Below are 18,052 nucleotides of genomic sequence, written 5' to 3'. Positions count from 1 at the left end.
TAAGAAGGAAATAAATTCCACAAATTAACTTTTAAGAAGGCACACCTGTTAATTGAAATGCATTCCAGGTGACTACCTCATGAAGCTGGTTGAGAGAATGCCAAGAGTGTGCAAAGCTGTCATCAAGGCAAAGGGAGGCTATTTGAAGAATCTCAAATATATTTTGATTTGTTTAACACTTTTTTGGTTACTACATGATTCCATGTGTTATTTCATAGTTTTGATGTCTTCACTATTATTCTCTAATGTCAAAAATTGTAAAAATAAAGAAAAACCCTTGAATGAGTAAGTGTGTCCAAACTTTTGACTGGTAGTGTATATTTTCTTTGCGGTTATACTTAAACATTTTTTTATAACAATCTACCACAGGCTGTATGGCAGTCGCAAGTAAAACAAACCTTCGCTCGACAGTGACCCAGGAATACCAGGACCCCCCCAAAATAAGACAACGCCATCTATACCAGTAGTGTTACTTTTATTCAAATTAAACTAGATTAAATCCTTCAGAACATATTTAATGATATGCTGCTTTTTAAAAATGAAACTAGGTGTAACACAGCATTGATTCATAAATATGTAGGAATGCACAACACAATGAAGCATATATATTGCTGGAATGCTTGATCAACTACGGCAGAAACCAAGTTGACTTATAGCACCAGGGTTGTTTAGGTGAACAGACACCTGGGGCGGTTGATTTGTGAGTTGCCCTTCATGCCCGCTCCCATACCCTATAATTCTGTATTTCTTTGTGACTCATTTGTATACAAGTAGGCCAGAAAAGCCACATCCCTGATTGGCAGATGATTGGCAACCCTGATTAGAAGCACCTGCTGCACATCGTTTGTTCTTTAAAAATGCTGTTTTGAATTAAAAGAAAACTGTACCTACACACTTAAGGATGTAAAGCCGAAACATCTGTGTACGCTATCCCTGATGCAGTGAAAATAAAGCGTACTATTTGATGTTCTAAATTATGTGATATTTTTTTTTTGTGCGAACCCATTACACCTTTTGTCAGTGGTAACCACTGTTCACATCAGAAGTGGTAAACGGGTGTTATTGAGGTATTCAACTGTTCCATTATCTTGCATTGTTCTCTGTACGTACTGTAAAAGAGGTATGTGGTTCTGTTGCTAAATCACACTTTAGTGCTACTTGTAACGGAAATGCATGCACAGTTAGAAAGGACGTTCTGCCCAGCACAAGACTCCAGTCCCTGTTTGAAAGCTGTGCTCTCTTCTTGCTGTGGGTCTTACAGGGTGTGTTTGTCAAACAGGTATTCTCCCATGGAGCCATGGGTCTCAGAGGAAGTGAGGCGGGTCAGGCTGCCCAGATGGTCGCCCAGCTTCTTGATGGTGTCGTGGCTGTCGGACAGGAAGTGCTGCTCTAGGAAGTCAGACAGCTAATGAGGAAGTAAATTAAAAGTAAGATTGTATTGTAATGCCCGGTTGCAACAGACACAGCACAGCATTGATATCATACTGGTAGATGCATCCTGCAGGTATTCCTTCAACATTCGATCTGTTCCTCCTTCTCCATATTTGATCTGTTCAAATCACTAACAGACCAACATAGCTGTTATGAGCTTCAGTTATACATAGCTATCATATACATCTGATCTAATAACACTGTAAACATCCATTAAAATATGCACAGCAGTTAATCACAATGGGATAATTATCATGGACTTACATTGGGGTCAGTGTGAGTATTGGCACCACGGTGCACCTCGAGGAGGGACGTGTTGAGGGTTTTCTGAAACTCCAGGGAGAAGGTGATGGCCTCCAGGCCACTTCGCCAGTCCTCCCTGCTGGGTTTCTGAAACAGAGAGACAGACAGCGCATTTCAAGGAATCAGTTTGAGCAAGGCAAGGCCCAGAACCGCTAATCTAGATCACAGAGTAGTTATTTGGGATGCATCAAGCAAAGTTATTTGTATATTAGTGATTCTTCACAGTTCTCCTGCAATGTAGTCAAACAGGCACAGTGACTTGGGTATCACAACTGCATGTAGGGCCTTGACAAATCCGCGTTGAGGAACACGCTGACGGAATAACGGAATCCAAACATTAAAACGGAATACAGTCAATGCATTCTAGCACCTTCCACATTCCATTCCACTTTATAAGAGGTTTTAAAAATAGGTTATATTTGACTCAACATTCCATTACATACATTAAGGCATTGTTGGCAGAATAGATGGATGCAGCTCAATACATTTCTTGATAGTCCCAAAAATATTGCTATCAGGTTGTAAATCCCAGCTGGCCTGGTACCTTGTTTGCTGCCTCCATTCGGGATGCACTGATCAACAGGACTAAAGTTCCCAAAATGTAAGAGGACTCCTGTGGTATTGACATGCATGCAGAAATCCAGTCGCTGCACAGCTATTTTCAGGTCTCTCCAGAGGTGTTCGATCAGGTTCAAGTCCGGGCTCTGGCTGGGCCATTCAAGGACATTCAGAGACTTGTCCCGAAGCCACTCCTGTGTTGTCTTGGCTGTGTGCTTAGGGTCATTGTCCTGTTAGAAGGTGAACCTTTGCCCCAGTCTGAGGTCCTGAGCGCTCTTGAGCAGGTTTTCATCAAGGATCTCTCTATACTTTGCTCCGTTCATCTTTCCCTAGATCCTGACTAGTCTCCCAGTCCCTGCTGCTGAAAAACATCCCCACAACATGATTCTGCCACCACCATGCTTCACCGTAGGGATGGTGCCAGGTTTCCTCCAGATGTGACGCTTTGCATTCAGGCCAAAGAGTTCAATCTTGGTTTCATCAGACCAAAGAATCTTGCTTCTCATGGTCTGAGAGTCCTTTAGCTGCCTTTTGGCAAACTCCAAGTGGGCTGTCATGTGCGTTTTACTGAGGAGTGGCTTCCGTCTTGCCAATCTACCATAAAGGCCTGATTGGTAAAATGCTGCAAAGATGGTTGTCCTTTTGAAAGATTCTCCCATCGCCACAGAGGAACCCTGGAGCTCTGTCAGTGACCATCGGGTTCTTGGTCACCTCCCTGACCAAGGCCCTTCTCCCCCGATTGCTCAGTTTGGCCGGGCGGACAGCTATAGGAAGAGTCTTGGTGGTTCAAACTTATTCCATTTAAGAATGATGGAGGCCACTGTGTTCTTGGGGACCTTCAATGCTGCAGAAATGTTTTGAAACCCTTCCCCAGATCTGTGCTTCGACACAATCCTGTCTCGGAGCTCTACGGACAATTCCTTCGACCTCATGGTTTGGTTTTGTTCTGACATGTACTGTCAACTGTGGGACCTTATATAGACAGGTGTGTGCCTTTCCAAATCATGTCCAATCAATTTAATTTACCACAGGTGGACTTCAAGTTGTAGAAACATCTCAAGGATGATAATTGGAAACAGGATGCACCTGAACTAAATTTCGAGTCTCATAGCAAAGGGTCTGAATAATTATGTTAATAAGGTATTTATTTATTTTTATACATTTGCACACATTTCTAAAAAACGGTTTTGGCTTTGTCATTATGGGGTATTGTGTGTAGATTGAGGACATTTTGATTGAATCCATTTTAGAATAAGGCTTTAACGTAACAAAATGTGGAAAAGGGGAAGGGGTCTGAATACTTTCCGAATGCACTGTATATGGAAAAATACACATTTTAAAATGTAGACCAATCGATTGGTCGAAAGAACAGACTACTTTCGTACAACCAATATATTTTTGGGTCAGGGAAAGCCCTACAGAGAAGTAACACTAAGCTAGCTAGGATAACATTAGATATTTGCATGTTATGTACTGGACGAGGGCTAGCAAGCGGTTTTCAAAACAACGGGATTACCAACTTGAGCAATAAGATCTCAGCTTGCTAGATAGCAAAGCCAACCGAATATACACCTTAGCAAACAATCATTTTGTAAACTAATGTTAGCTTCAACTAACATGACAAGTACATAGACCTATTTCTTTGTAAAACAATGTTAGACAAAGTCTATGATATTAGCCAGAAGGCTCTGCTGCTAGCTAGCTAACCAGTCAGGTCTTTTGAAGAAGCTAGCTATCTAGCATCATCTTTGTAGTGGTTATAATACATGCTGAAACACTAGTTTTCACATTTCTAAATTTTCACAAGAGCATTGCTGTAGCGTTTAAATTCTGTGAATGCCATTTAGTAATTTTAACGAATTCTATCCATATTTAACGAGATCTCCCTGTTGGCAATGCCTGACAACGCACTGGAAATGGCTCCCCTGATAAGAAGAGGGCTTGGAACATTAGAGCGTGAAATTTGCATTGAGGGAATTCGACAATATTCAAAAATGTATTGAACTTAGTAGGAAATCAACTAAATGTATATATAATAAATCATGAAATTTGCCCAAGTTAACCCTATCAGTCCCTAGACCGCAGCAAAATTGGCTTTTGATTTATCTGACTTTCATTTATTTGCATGTCCAGCCCTTATATATTTTTTATTTTACCTTTATTTAACTAGGAAAGTCAGTTAAGAAAAAAGTATTATTTACAATGACGGCCTACACCGGCCAAACCCAGACGACGCTGGGCCAATTGTGTGCCGCCCTATGGGACTCCCAATCACGGCCGGTTGTGATACAGCCTGGAATCGAACCAGGGGCTCTGTGGTGACGCCTCAAGCACCGAGATGCAGTGCCTTAGACCACTGCGCCACTCGGGAGCCTCACAATTAAGTGTTTTAACATTTATTTTCAGGACAACCTGGGCTACAAGTAGAACACAAAACAATGACAAACATTTGCATTCATGAGTTTTAATTGACAAATGTCAATTTAAAAAAACAAGGTCCGCCAAAGCAAAAACACGAAAAAAATGAATTTATATGAGTGCTGTATGTATTGAAATTGTTTGCTCACTGGAAAATGAATATCCAACTAGTCAGTGACAACTGTGTGGAGTTTGTGACAGCAACTAAGTGAGCTTATTACAGTATTATAGACACTATGTCCTTGGATTTCCTATGATCTTCTAACGTTTCTTGTGTAGCTTGTGAACGTCAGAGCAAAACATGTTACATGTGCGTGTTTGTGACAGTCTCAGTTTTTCATAGATAGCTACAAACTACTAAAAGAATAAACCATTCGGACTCTGTAGACGTTTTTGTAAAAATACCTGGCCCTGGGCCCCTTCGGGATCCACCCTTGTTTTACAAACACCGCTCTAGCTCAGCCCCCGTTATTTACACGAACTAATGGTTGGTACCAATGGATGCAGAAGATGTTTAAAAGGGGTTAGAAGTCAAAATCGTGCCAGCGTCACGGTGGGACTCGTTCGGTTAATAAGACATGAACAGAAAGCATGTGATTCTGTGTGTTGTGTGCGGTGCGAGCATATGCCTAGTCTACGCTTTTCATAGCCATTAGCGATAACGCTAATTGTCTGCTGGCGGATGGAAAGGCTTTCCCAAAAACCTTATCAATTAAATGTTAACTACAAAGTTGCCAATGCCTACCTGGCAGAAGGATATCATGATTATTTTCATTAATCCCGTGGCCATTTGTTCTGCAAACCCTGCAATCACATGAGCACTACAGAAACACTGGTAACCAAACAATGGTCTCTGGCTGGTGGGCATTGCATTTACGTCATTTAGCAGACGCTCTTATCCAGAGCGACTTACAAATTGGTGCATTCACCTTATAGCCAGTGGGATAACCACTTTACAAAATGTTTATTTTTTTTGATATTTTTTTTGGGGGGTGGGGGTAGAAGGATTACTTTATCCTATCCCAGGTATTCCTTAAAGAGGTGGGGTTTCAAGTGTCTCCGGAAGGTGGTGAGTGACTCCGCTGTCCTAGCGTCGTGAGGGAGCTTGTTCCACCATTGGGGTGCCAGAGCAAGGCCAATGCCTACCTGGGTAACTACATTTCTTACATTTTTCTCAGATCTCAAAAGTGGTCTCCTGATGTGATTTAAGCATTGTTGTAGACTTAGAAAAACAACAAAACTGGATGTTCTATAAAAAAAATTGAGATTTTGAGATCAAACCTGAAAACATAAATTGAAAAAATGGTCCTGGGAAAACAAAAATGGAGAAAAGCGGAATTTGGGAAAAAACTTAATCAGGCCAAACATTTAACTGATTTTATAGGGCCCTATACATGGGTAAATTATGATAGTGAGGGAGAGGGCAATTCCAGGACAGTAAATTCAGCTGCCAGTCTCAGGTACAAAGGCCTTAAAAGCAAAATAGGAGTGAGCATGTTTTGTAGTTAACCGGGGAGAAATAGTGACTTACAGCGATGGTCTGAAGGAGAACGTGACCACATCTCATATTCTGGTATTCCAGCAATTTCTCTGCTTGCACCCTCTCCTTCACGGAGCACTCCAGGAAAAAACTAGAGAAGCTGGGCAAAGCCACGTCGTCCCTGTCGAAATACATCCCCTAGGAGAGAACAGAGAAATAAAACATGAAATTCACATTGGATAAAAACAGGTCAGTAACATCAACAGATCACATGTTTTTATAACATGCAGGAGCACAGAGGAGAAAATAGCCAGTGACATCAATAAGGGATCATCGTGTTGGGTTTTAATTTTTTAATTGGATCTGTATGTGATGAATAGCTTGGAAGGAATGCATTAATGAGGAGCACTGTACTGATATGGATTGTTTCACATAACAGGCTGATAAGAACACTCTCTCTTTGTTGTCTGTGAAACTGTCCTTGAACATGGCTACAGTGGATTTGTGTATTTTCGGTGCTGACTCCGCAGGTTATTATCATAGCAACTATGCCTGGCAACAAATGGAACGGATTGGCTGAAATGGAGTCTGGACCACACTCAGTCCTTTGCTCTGGTTGGCCAACAGAAGAGGTGGAGGCTTTCTGTCAGAGTATTTGAAGAAGAGCTTAGAACAATGGATCAGTTCTCTGTCGGCCCTGCGTGGTTTTTCAGTGAGCCCGTATACGAACCTTCATACTTATCATACATACATTTTGCATATAATAAATTAAGCTTGGATTGAAGATCTCTTGATTCTTATTCCAATACCAGATTTGAATTACGCAATTTCTAACAATTGGTGACCTCCGACTGTGATCTGGTAGCGGAACTTCACTTCGCTGGAATTCACCCAGCCTATTGGACATCACTGTCATCGAACTGTGTTTCACAAATTGCCCGGGCTTCTATAAAAGGTAAGCAAAACACCTATTGTAATATAACTGAAGTTTTGCACATTGGCTTTATCCAAATAAATTTTGTGAAGCACCTGTTTGATGTAAGTGAACCCTATTGTACTATAAATAACAATTACAGTATACTACTTCGATTTCATAATATACTATGCAAATGTTTGATAATTGTGATGGTTAAACCCATGGGAGTACAAACTATGACTAGAGGTTCATAGGTGGCACTTTAAAGCGAATAAAGTGTGACCTATGGTTAGAGGGTGTGACTCCCATAGGATGTATTTTAAATTAACAGTGTGACCTATGGTTAGAGGGTGTGACTCCCATAGGATGTATTTTAAATTAACAGTGTGACCTATGGTTAGAGGGTGTGACTCCCATAGGATGTATTTTAAATTAACAGTGTGACCTATGGTTAGAGGGTGTGACTCCCATAGGATGTATTTTAAATAAACAGTGTGACCTATGGTTAGAGGGTGTGACTCCCATAGGAGGTGTTTTAAATAAGTAGTGAACTATGGTTAGAGGGGTCTGACTCCCATAGAAGATATTCTACACAAGTGGTGTGACAGTACGGTTTATGACTTAAAAATCATAGGAAGCATGATAAAAGGTTAGACAGTGAGAGTGTGGTCGTATGAATGAGAGTGTGAATGATAAACCAGTATACCTTGATAGAAAACTAATTGGGAATCAAAGACGTCTGTGCCTGTCCAAACTGTATAATTTGGGGATAACTGTTGGGTTTGTGGTTGCTTAAACCATATAACCCGTTAATAACAATTAGGAACATAAAGCTAAAGTGATGAATGACTAGTGTGACTGAACTGAAACGTGTGAGCTGATATGATTGAACTGTGGCGTTTGACCCTGCAAAATACTGGTTAAACAATTAGACTGAAATATTTTGGTTTATCGTTTCAATATAAACATGCACCAGCTTTGACTAATTAGGTGGGAGTGATTTGATTTAAATAAATAGACTAAAATACTTTAAATAACCACAGAATATTGGAAACACTAAAACAGCTCCTCGAAGAAGCCTGCTCCCACCCGAGCACTGGAGAGAGAGTTGCGAGGGGAGGGGCTGGAGAGAGCGAAACTGTGGCTTTTGGAGCGAGGAAAGACTGGAGTTGGCTGGGAACACCACGGGGTGATTATTTGAGAGGTGCATGTGGGTTTCTGACGAGGGATGAGATGGGTGAGAAAGTAGAGAATATTTACATTTGCATTTTTGGTGATTTGGCAGACGCTCTTGTCCAGAGCTAAGTTGAGGGTAATTTGTAATACTGTGCAAATTGTGAAGAAGATTATAATTTGGTAATAATATATTTGATTTGAACCATAAAATAACAGAAGAGAGAGTGGAGGAATGGGAATTGGATAATGAATTACCAATATTAACTAAAGTGATTGTTTAGGTAGGTGGTAATATTGACACATGGCCAAATCATGTGTCAAAAAGGGGGATGGTTGGATTAGATATTAAATATATACGAAGGAGAGGACAAAATACTTTAAAAAAACAAACATGTATGATAGTTTATTAACCACACCTGTATGTCAGAGGTTTTGTGCCCCACAGGTGAACTAAAGGAGAAGGTGACCCACTCTATCTAACCAGGAGACTGAAGCAGGCCTGGCGGGAAGGGCCCTACCAAGTACTGCCTTTGCCAGCAGAATAGCTGAGAGATCCATTTGGGTGCATGTCACTCACTGCAAAAAGGTAAACCCAGCTACACCTGACGAACAAACACAGAGTTAGGAGAAAGATCCGATCACCACAAGGGCTCGGGGGTTGGCTCCTTAACGAAGATTCCCTTACCCTGTCTGACCATCCCTGTGTGAGTTCGATAGAAGGTAAAGCAATGGGTTGGCCTCTGGCATCTGACATGTTCTCAGGGCGAGGGTGGGGATTCACAGGTCTCCCGACGGTAGGTAGCTGTCTGATTGTGGGGGCCATATTCCTAACACACACGGACCCTCCTGTTTCAGCCAGAAGTGGTAGTTAACCTAACACAAGTTGAAAAGGCATAGGAGACAGCTAGACGTAGGGAAAGGGGAAATACTAGGGACTTTAGGGAAGGACATCACCAATCTCCATACACAGTTTAGGGACAGGTGGAGTATTGTGAAAGTAGGGAATTATCAGAAATGGCAGTGCGACCCATATGAGGGTAGGTACTGTCTGAAAGTCTGAATTATGCTAAAACAGATTACAGACCTGACAAGTGAGATATCTTCTTCAGCTGGGGCACCCTATAGAGTAAACCTCTCTGAGGGAGGTAGTGAGACAGTGCAAACTATAGACCTGAAGGAAGTAGTACAGATGGAGACGGAGTAAATAGATTTTAACCTGTGGTTGGAATGGATTCAGTATACGGTCTAAAGAGGACTGTTATGCCTGTAGGACAGCCAAACCAGGGTTAACAACTACTCCGTTCCCATTGACAGGCTTTGACTCTCTGTCAGGATTATCCTCCATGCAAGCCACCTGGGAATGTGGTGAAAGAGTCTTATGGTAACTTGCACTATCTGTTTCCCCCGATAAACAAAGTCATCCCGACCTGGGTTGCCTCAGTTTGAAGTCACAGGGGATTCTAATTATTTTTCTAGGACTAGTAAGACAGGATACAGGGTAGGGCCTCTTAGCTCCTGCTCCCACACAGAGAATGTCACAACTAAAAGAGACCATGACTAATCTCTCCTCTTTGTTGCAGCCAGAGGATTTTAGGACCCAAAACCAGACCCGTGCTGACATCTGATGGATGTGTGGTGATAACTGATTGTGAACTCAACTACATATGTAAACAATCAAACGTGTCAGAGACTGGTGAGTTGTCACGTAGAAAGTAGGACCTCCTCCCGGGATCCTTTGATGAAAGGATATATATTGATGGGATCCACAATCAGATCGCAGCTGGGTTTGAATCAAGTATTTTCTGGTGGTCAACAATTAATAAAAATGTAGATTGGATAAATTATATTTAATATAACCAGCAAAAGATTTATAAACCACACTCGTGATGCAATAAAGGGATTAGCTGAGCAGACAGCGGCAACTAGCTTAATGACATGGCAGAATAGAATAGCTTTAGATATGCTTTTGGCTGAGCGTGACGGGGTTTGTGTTCTGTTTGGATATATGTGCTGTACTTTCATCTCCAACAATATAGCACCGGACGGGCCCGTGACCAAAGCGCTTGAGTGACCATCACCATGCTGGCGAACGAACTGGCTGAGAACTCTGGTATTGATAGCTCCATAAACAGTTGGTTTGATAACATATTTGGTAAATGGAAAACTATTGTTGTAACTATTCTGGGTGAAGTTATAGCTTCTATGGGTATACTTGTTCTTTGTGGATGTTGTCTTATTTCCTGTGTCTGAGGGTTGGTGAGAAAAGGAGATGGAGAAGGTGGTTTACAAACAGATGGTGAGATACGGCCCAATCCCGGACTCCGACCTAAGGAATGAAGGATATGACCTACCAGCCTTGGTGGAGTGACACTCTAGAGGGTGTCTAAAGGGGGCCAAAATGTACTTCCCTGTTGGTGTTTTATGTTTTAATAATCTTATGTTTTGTGTTCTATTAATCCTGTGTTTTATGCTTTATTAATCAAGTTAACCATTGAGAATGTTTGTCTTTCCTTATGTGAAGGTTTGAAGTGCCTGGGTGACTTGTGGCCAACCGTTTGCGAAGTTGGGTGTCGATGGAAGGACTTTTATTATCAAATTGTCTATTAATAAAAGTGTTTATTTTTGTTTGTATTGTATTTTAATGAGTGACACCCTAGAGGGCGTCAAAAGGGGGAATGGTTGGGTTTTATTTTTTAATTGGATCTGTATGTGATGAATAGCTTGGAAGGAATGCATTAATGAGGAGCACTGTACTGATATGGATTGTTTCACATAACAGGCTGATAAGAACACTCTCTCTTTGTTGTCTGTGAAACTGTCCTTGAACATGGCTACAGTGGATTTGTGTATTTTCGGTGCTGACTACGCAGGTTATTATCATAGCAACTATGCCTGGCAACAAATGGAACGGATTGGCTGAAATGGAGTCTGGACCACACTCAGTCCTTTGCTCTGGTTGGCCAACAGAAGAGGTGGAGGCTTTCTGTCAGAGTATTTGAAGAAGAGCTTAGAACAATGGATCAGTTCTCTGTCGGCCCTGCGTGGTTTTTCAGTGAGCCCGTATACGAACCTTCATACTTATCATACATACATTTTGCATATAATAAATTAAGCTTGGATTGAAGATCTCTTGATTCTTATTCCAATACCAGATTTGAATTACGCAATTTCTAACAATCGCTTTCACCTGGATTCACCTGGTCAGTCTGTCATGGAAAGAGCAGGTGTTCTTAATATTTTGTATATACATATTATATAGATCATACCAGGGAGAGGTATGTGTAGGATGCAGTCAGCTTGATGTTCACCAGCTTGTTGATGTTCACCTCACTCTCTGGGTGGAAGTTGTGATTTACCTGCGACTGCATCTCTGAAATGGCAAAATAGACATGAAATTAACTAAAAGATAAATAGGTCACTGGTATGAAATATATATTGACTAATTTAATAAACCATATGTTCACCCACACCATTACTAGTAACTAGCAACTTTCTTTTCTGCAATGAAACAAAGGCATCGATTTTAAATAATAAGCGTAGTCTTTGGAGTTATGAAATCATAGCTAATATAACTCATGTCTACATGAAGCGGAGTCCGTGCAGCTGTATGTATAGCCTACTCATTGTAAATGTTGCAATTACACTAGGCAGCCCTAGTATTTATATATCATATCAGGGTTTCCGGCAGCATTTTAATTTAATGGGCATTTGAGGAATTTACTGGACCCATAACCCAATTAGGGTCGCACCCACGGTGCTCAGAATGACAGAAATCACATTATGGTTATTCATCTTAACAGAACATGCAACTCAAGGATGCAATGGTGTGTGTCCTTCTTACCGAATTCCGATGCGCACTTTGACGATAGAATAACTGCCACATTTACTTTTCCTCAGCCAACAAGACGAGTAACGAACAGCAAAATCACTAGCCTATGTCAATCTAATATCCCCTATAGTAGAAAAGTTGACATTCTATTGGTCAGCTTGTCGTTTTGTGCGAGAAAGAAATGGCCTATTCCAAACAGACTCTGGGACAGTTGTGGGACGATAAAAGCAATAAGGCTGATGCAATAGATCAGAACGATTAGCTTAAAATGTTCATCAATTTATTTCTTCACGTTATAAGCGCAGCAATGAGCACAGGCTGTAGGCTACGTGCAAATGTTTGTTCCATAATACAATTGGCGGGAAAACACCAGGCAAAAGCGCACCAACACATTGTCAAAAGCGCACCGCACTGCGAGCGGTTTCATGTGACAGAGATTAAAATATCCGTTAGAAATGTTGAAAGAGGGGAGATCTAAAGATGCAACAACTAGCGTGGGTTGCTAATATGACTATTACATGCACTTGAATGGGAAGCACACTTCAATTACCAGTTGAGAAATAAATAGTAGGCCTAGCCCTTTTTAATTGTTAATTGTTTTTTTTCAATTTGCCTAAAATGACATACCCAAATCTAACTGCCTGTAGCTCAGGACCTGAAGCAAGGATATCCATATTCTTGATACCATTTGAAAGGAAACACTTTGAAGTTTGTGGAAATGTGAAACTAATGTAGGAGAATATAACACATTAGATCAGGTAAAAGAAAAAAGTGTTTTCTATTTATTTTTTTGTTCCGTCATATTTGAAATGCAAGAGAAAGGCCACAATATAATATTGCAGTTTAGGCGGAATTTAGATTTTGGCCACTAGATGGCAGCAGTGTGTGTGCAAAGTTTCAGATTGATTCAGTGAAGCATTGCAATACTGGACTATTTTGTATCAAGTCTGCCAAAATGTGCCGAATTGGTCAAATTATACATTTATGTACACAACTATAGAGAACATAGAAAAGTGATATGGTAATAGAAAATGTACATTTACACACTCCCAGGAATGACATACATGGTGGTCTCTGTAGCTCAGCTGGTAGAGCACGGCGCTTGTAACGCCAAGGTAGTGGGTTCGATCCCCGGGACCACCCATACACAAAAATGTATGCACGCATGACTGTAAGTCGCTTTGGATAAAAGCGTCTGCTAAATGGCATATAATAATAATAATCTCTGGGACCCTTAGGATGACAAATCAGAGCAAGATTACTGAATGTAAATACATTATTTACCTTCAGAGGTGAATGTATCAAACCAGTTGCCGTGATAAGTTTTTGTTGTTGTGCACTCTCCTCAAACAATAGCATGGTATTTTTTCACTGTAATAGCTACTGTAAATTGGACAGTGCAGTTAGATTAACAAGAATGTAAACTTTCTGCCCATATAAGACATGTCTATGTCCTGGAAGGTTAGCTGTTACTTAAAACAGTCATGCTAATCACATTAGCGCACGTTAGCTCAACTGTCCCATACACATGACACCGATCCCATAGAGGTTAACACGTGATTGCATTTAGAATTGTTACCTAATGATTGGGCTTATAACAGCACGTTTCACTCCAGCAGCAACTAATGAGCTGTTTGAGAAGTTGTAGCAGCAGCTCTTGCGCTGTCTGACAGACTGTCCGCTCTATATGCTGTGCTCGTGTGATAAACATAACGATTAATGAAAATACACATCCACCAATTGAATTCCACTAAATGATGCAAATTGACCAATAGACCAGCTAAATGTATTTCCATCAACTGTTTTTTTCTTCTTCTTTTTTTCGGACAATTGGCTGGCGATTTATTTAAATCGGCTTTTCCCCAAAAAAATGTGGCCAAAAGACTGCTATTACCGGCTAATGGAAACCCTGCATATCATGTGTCGTGGGGTAAGGGGAGATCAAATTAAAAGGTTTTATTCAGCTAAGGTGGCAGACACAGCTGTCTAACGCAAGCCATACTCAATAGGTGGAAGAGTTTGTGAGCAGAGTTGAGAGGTTAGAAATGCCGCTCATCGCTCATGGAGCAGTGCGCAAGGGTGCTCCACGTCCTTTCCAACCGCTCCGCGCTCACAGGTTTAAAAAAATGAAGCTCAAAATTCGCTCCATTCAATAAAATCACAATTGAACCAACACCCAACTATAATTGTGACTACCTGGACCTACCATTTGGTTTTTAAGTATTGAAACCAAACCATATGATTTGAATGAAAAGTATTTTAATAAACATGAAAAGGTGAATGTAAGAAGTGCTCATCATTTCAAATAGGCTACATGTCATATTAAATAGCATATAAACACTAAGTAGGTCAGGAGCCACACAGGGAGGCAGAGAAAAAAGAAGGAATTATTTAGGCTATATTATTTCAATTATTTCAAGGCCATAGCCTACAAAGAAATACATTTGCGAGTGCGACACACTTGGCTGGTAGGGACATAAAGGGCTCAGCATTTAAACATTTTGTTGTATTAAATCATTATAGTCTATACATTGTGCATATAGGCTGTGACTTACTAAGAATTAAATAGAAATTAAACTAAAAATGACTTATGAATTCATTTTTAGAAACACGAGTTTGGCCAGTCTGTGGCTTCAGGCTCATGCAATGGTGCCTTGAGAGCAGCGGAGAATATCCTCGCCACACTTGCAGAGCCACTGGGAATGCTAAACACCCTTTTGGCCACTATTGCCAGGCTGGGCAGAGATGTAGAGTTGTTTTTTTATTTTTAGGTAGGCCTAAAAAGGTTTTTAGGCTAAATAACCCAATCAAAACAGAAAGCTCCTTGAACGTGGGAATATGCCAGGCCAATTGGGCCAAAATCAATGATGGCCTATTGTATAGATAGAACAAAAATGAATGAAACGTTAAGAGCTCTGATTAATTTGTTTATAAATAATTTGCTACAATGACACATTTAGTTATCTACCCACCTCATTCCTTTATTTTAGCATGTGCATGTAGTAAGTACACCATCATGCTTTTGGGATACATGTCTTTTCACATTCCACAATGATTTTTTAGTTGTGGACACTAGATCACTGCACTACCTCTCTTGGTCCTCATCTTTGTAAGTCACCTTGATGTTGCACCTGTGTGTTTTATCAGTTTCTTTATGAAAACATTTAGCGAACTCCATGACAGTAGCTAAAGCAAGGGGCTATAGCAGCACACAAGTAGACTACAAATGCATGCTGGGCCGGGCATGCCCTGAGCCATGAAGTGAGCGCTACTGGAGCGAAATTGGAAAGGGTGAGAAGACCGACGTTCCAGCCTTTGGGAATCTTGCTCCGTGCTACAGTGAAATTGGGCACGCTCCGCTCCAGCTTCGCTCACATACTCTAATAGGTGGATCGCGGTCCGTATTCTGACCCAGAACGGACCGCGGGTCCAGACAAAAAAAAGGAACAAATGTGGTAGTGCAGGGCAGTTTTTATTTTGTTATGTCATTCACTGACAGACAGAACTGATTATAACCGGTCAGAAATGTCCAGCTGATCCACTAACCAATATTAGCTAGGTAGGTCAATTAGGCTAAGCAGCTATCTAAATCTTGTGGTTCTCATTGCCAAGTCAAATACCCAGGGGCCTCGACCCCAAGGGGGCCCTATTGATGTTTTGTTTTTTGGGGGGGGGGTTACTCAAGTATATCAATACACAAGACATGGCAGGAAATGTGCTTTAAAGTTGCTAAATGTTCTGTCAGCCCCATGGCAAAATGTGAAACTGCAGGAAATTAGTTTTGAAACTGCATAAAAATAAAATCAGCCAACAAGATGTGTTAATAGTGAACAGTTTGGGGTCGCATTGTTGCGAGGTGGGGGTTTCTTACTACACTGATAAATTAAAATATCCATCTGGACCTTTGCCATCTAGCTAACCCAAAGGCCGGCAGATGGCCACATTGAGTCGTTTCATCTTACCGTCCACAGAGAATGCATGCAGCTAGCTATACATGTATCAACGTGGACCGGTTCGTATTGAAAAAGCATTCTCCATTCAGGCAGCAAATCCGACGATTTCCTCGTTAATGGCGAGAAGGCAGAAAAAAAGCGGGAAATAAGCCTACCATTCCAGCACCATGGATAATGGGTTATGCCTAGGAATGCTAGTCCCGGATGTTGCTATTGCGTTCAGCCAATCAGGTTGCAGGAACCTGTTTACCCCAGGCTGAATGTGGGGCGCAAAATCAGGATTCAGCATGGTGGTGAAAAATCGTGTTTCGCAAAGAAAATACGCATATTTCCCGCATTCTTGCCATTAAATCGAGTTAAGGAAGAAGTCGACGCATTTGCAGTCTCTATGGAGAACGAAAACCGGTACACGGGGGATGTGAGTGTATAGCCGGCTGCATCTATTCCCTTTGGACGGTTAGATTAAACGTCTCGATATCTGCCGGCCTTTGGGCTACCACTTAGCTAGGATAAGAGTGACCGGGCCTTCTAAAATAGTACTTAAGTACCCCTGGTCTAACATATCTCGAATCCTGGACTTAACAAATAAAGGCATGCCCATACATTGCAAAGTTTGGCAGGTTGGCACTTGCCAAGCAGTCTAAGTAATGCGCGACAGTGAGTGTAGTGACCTACAGTACAGTAACGGTAGCTCGCTAACAGACAAAAACGAGGAATGCAGATCAAGACAAACTAGCTTTCTAACTGGCTAGGTCACCAACACGGGTGTACTTCTCTGATAAGGAACGTTAAAGATAGTCGTTAGCTACCTAGCTAGCTTGTTGGTGTTACCCAAATCAATATTAGCTATCCACAGTAAACAACTTAAATAATGTCTCACAGCTAACGTTAGCTTGTAAACCTCCAGCTAATTGCATTGACGTATCAAATACTGAAGTACCAGAATGTTGTACTTACTTTCTCCCTTTTGTTTCTAATCACTACCAGAGCAGCTAGTTAGTTGACCTGAGAAACAGCGCTTTCCTCTTCGATTAGGTTTCACAGCAGTTGGCATCCAATAAATGTTGCATTACCGCCAACTACTAGACTGGAGTATAACTCCCTTATACTTTGCTTAATTTTTTTATTTTAAATAACATACCATCTAACACTACACTAAAAAAAAGAAAAAATAACAATAATAATAATAATAACTACCATACTCCATAATTTAAAACTATTTATTCCTACTTCATGCCAACAGCCTTACTGGGCTATCAGTTACTTGTCAACAACACTTAAGATGTACTTCTGGGTCACATTATGTCATACATTTTCCTAATAAAAGTCATTAACCTGTATTTATTAATGATGTATGAAAAATAATTGTCTAAACATGAACAATTATTCATATTTTTTCATATTTAGGTGACATTTGCATAAATGTTTGGTTTTAAAACATGTTCCGAGGTCAAATAAATGCCCCCAATGCAAATCACTGTATATCAGTGGAGGCTGCTGGCGGGAGGACTGCTCATAATATAGGCTGGAACAGAGTGTTCTGTCTGGAAAGAACACTCCGTTCCAGCCATTATTATGAGCCGTCCTCCCCTCAGCAGCCTCCACTGCTGTATTGCCATTACATATTGGCTTATAGAGAAAAAACTATTATTTGTGCCAATGTAAAAGTGGGCTGGAGTGTACTCGGTAAGGTCTGTAGAATCTATATATGGTGTCATTTCATGGGGCTCTGAATAATATGGAGTGTTGCTGGCCTGGTCAAACAGCTTAAAAATGGGTGCCTGGACACTATATGGTACAAATATAGCACTGTACAGGAAAAACAATCCATTGTGTGTATATAAAACCTGTGTCCAGTCTACTCACTTGAGTCCCTAGAATACAAAACAGATGGGTTTGAACAAAAAGCTAGGTCATAAGAAGTTTTGCTGGACTTTTACTGTGTTCAAACAACTTAAAGTGAGGTGCCTGGACACTACAGTGCCTTC

At 40.9% G+C, this 18,052-nt stretch overlaps 1 protein-coding gene across 1 annotated transcript; it reads right to left on the bottom strand.

Annotated features, from left to right (window-relative positions):
• Positions 1-1,084: 1,084 nt before the first annotated feature.
• Positions 1,085-17,081, bottom strand: LOC311126330 (ferritin, lower subunit-like). Its single transcript, XM_084200334.1, has 5 exons — positions 17,022-17,081; positions 11,549-11,652; positions 6,242-6,388; positions 1,696-1,821; positions 1,085-1,405 (listed from the first exon to the last, which is right to left on the bottom strand). The coding sequence occupies exons 2-5, from the start codon at positions 11,648-11,650 to the stop codon at positions 1,256-1,258; spliced, it is 525 nt and encodes a 174-aa protein (XP_084056460.1). The 5' UTR covers positions 11,651-11,652; positions 17,022-17,081; the 3' UTR covers positions 1,085-1,255.
• Positions 17,082-18,052: the final 971 nt, after the last annotated feature.

This window comes from Coregonus lavaretus, assembly GCF_964263955.1.
Source record: "Coregonus lavaretus genome assembly, contig: HAP1_SCAFFOLD_316, whole genome shotgun sequence".
Classification (NCBI taxonomy): Eukaryota; Metazoa; Chordata; class Actinopteri; order Salmoniformes; family Salmonidae; genus Coregonus; species Coregonus lavaretus.
The sequence above is the reverse complement of the archived record's forward strand: the minus strand, read 5'-3'. Positions and strand labels throughout refer to the sequence as shown.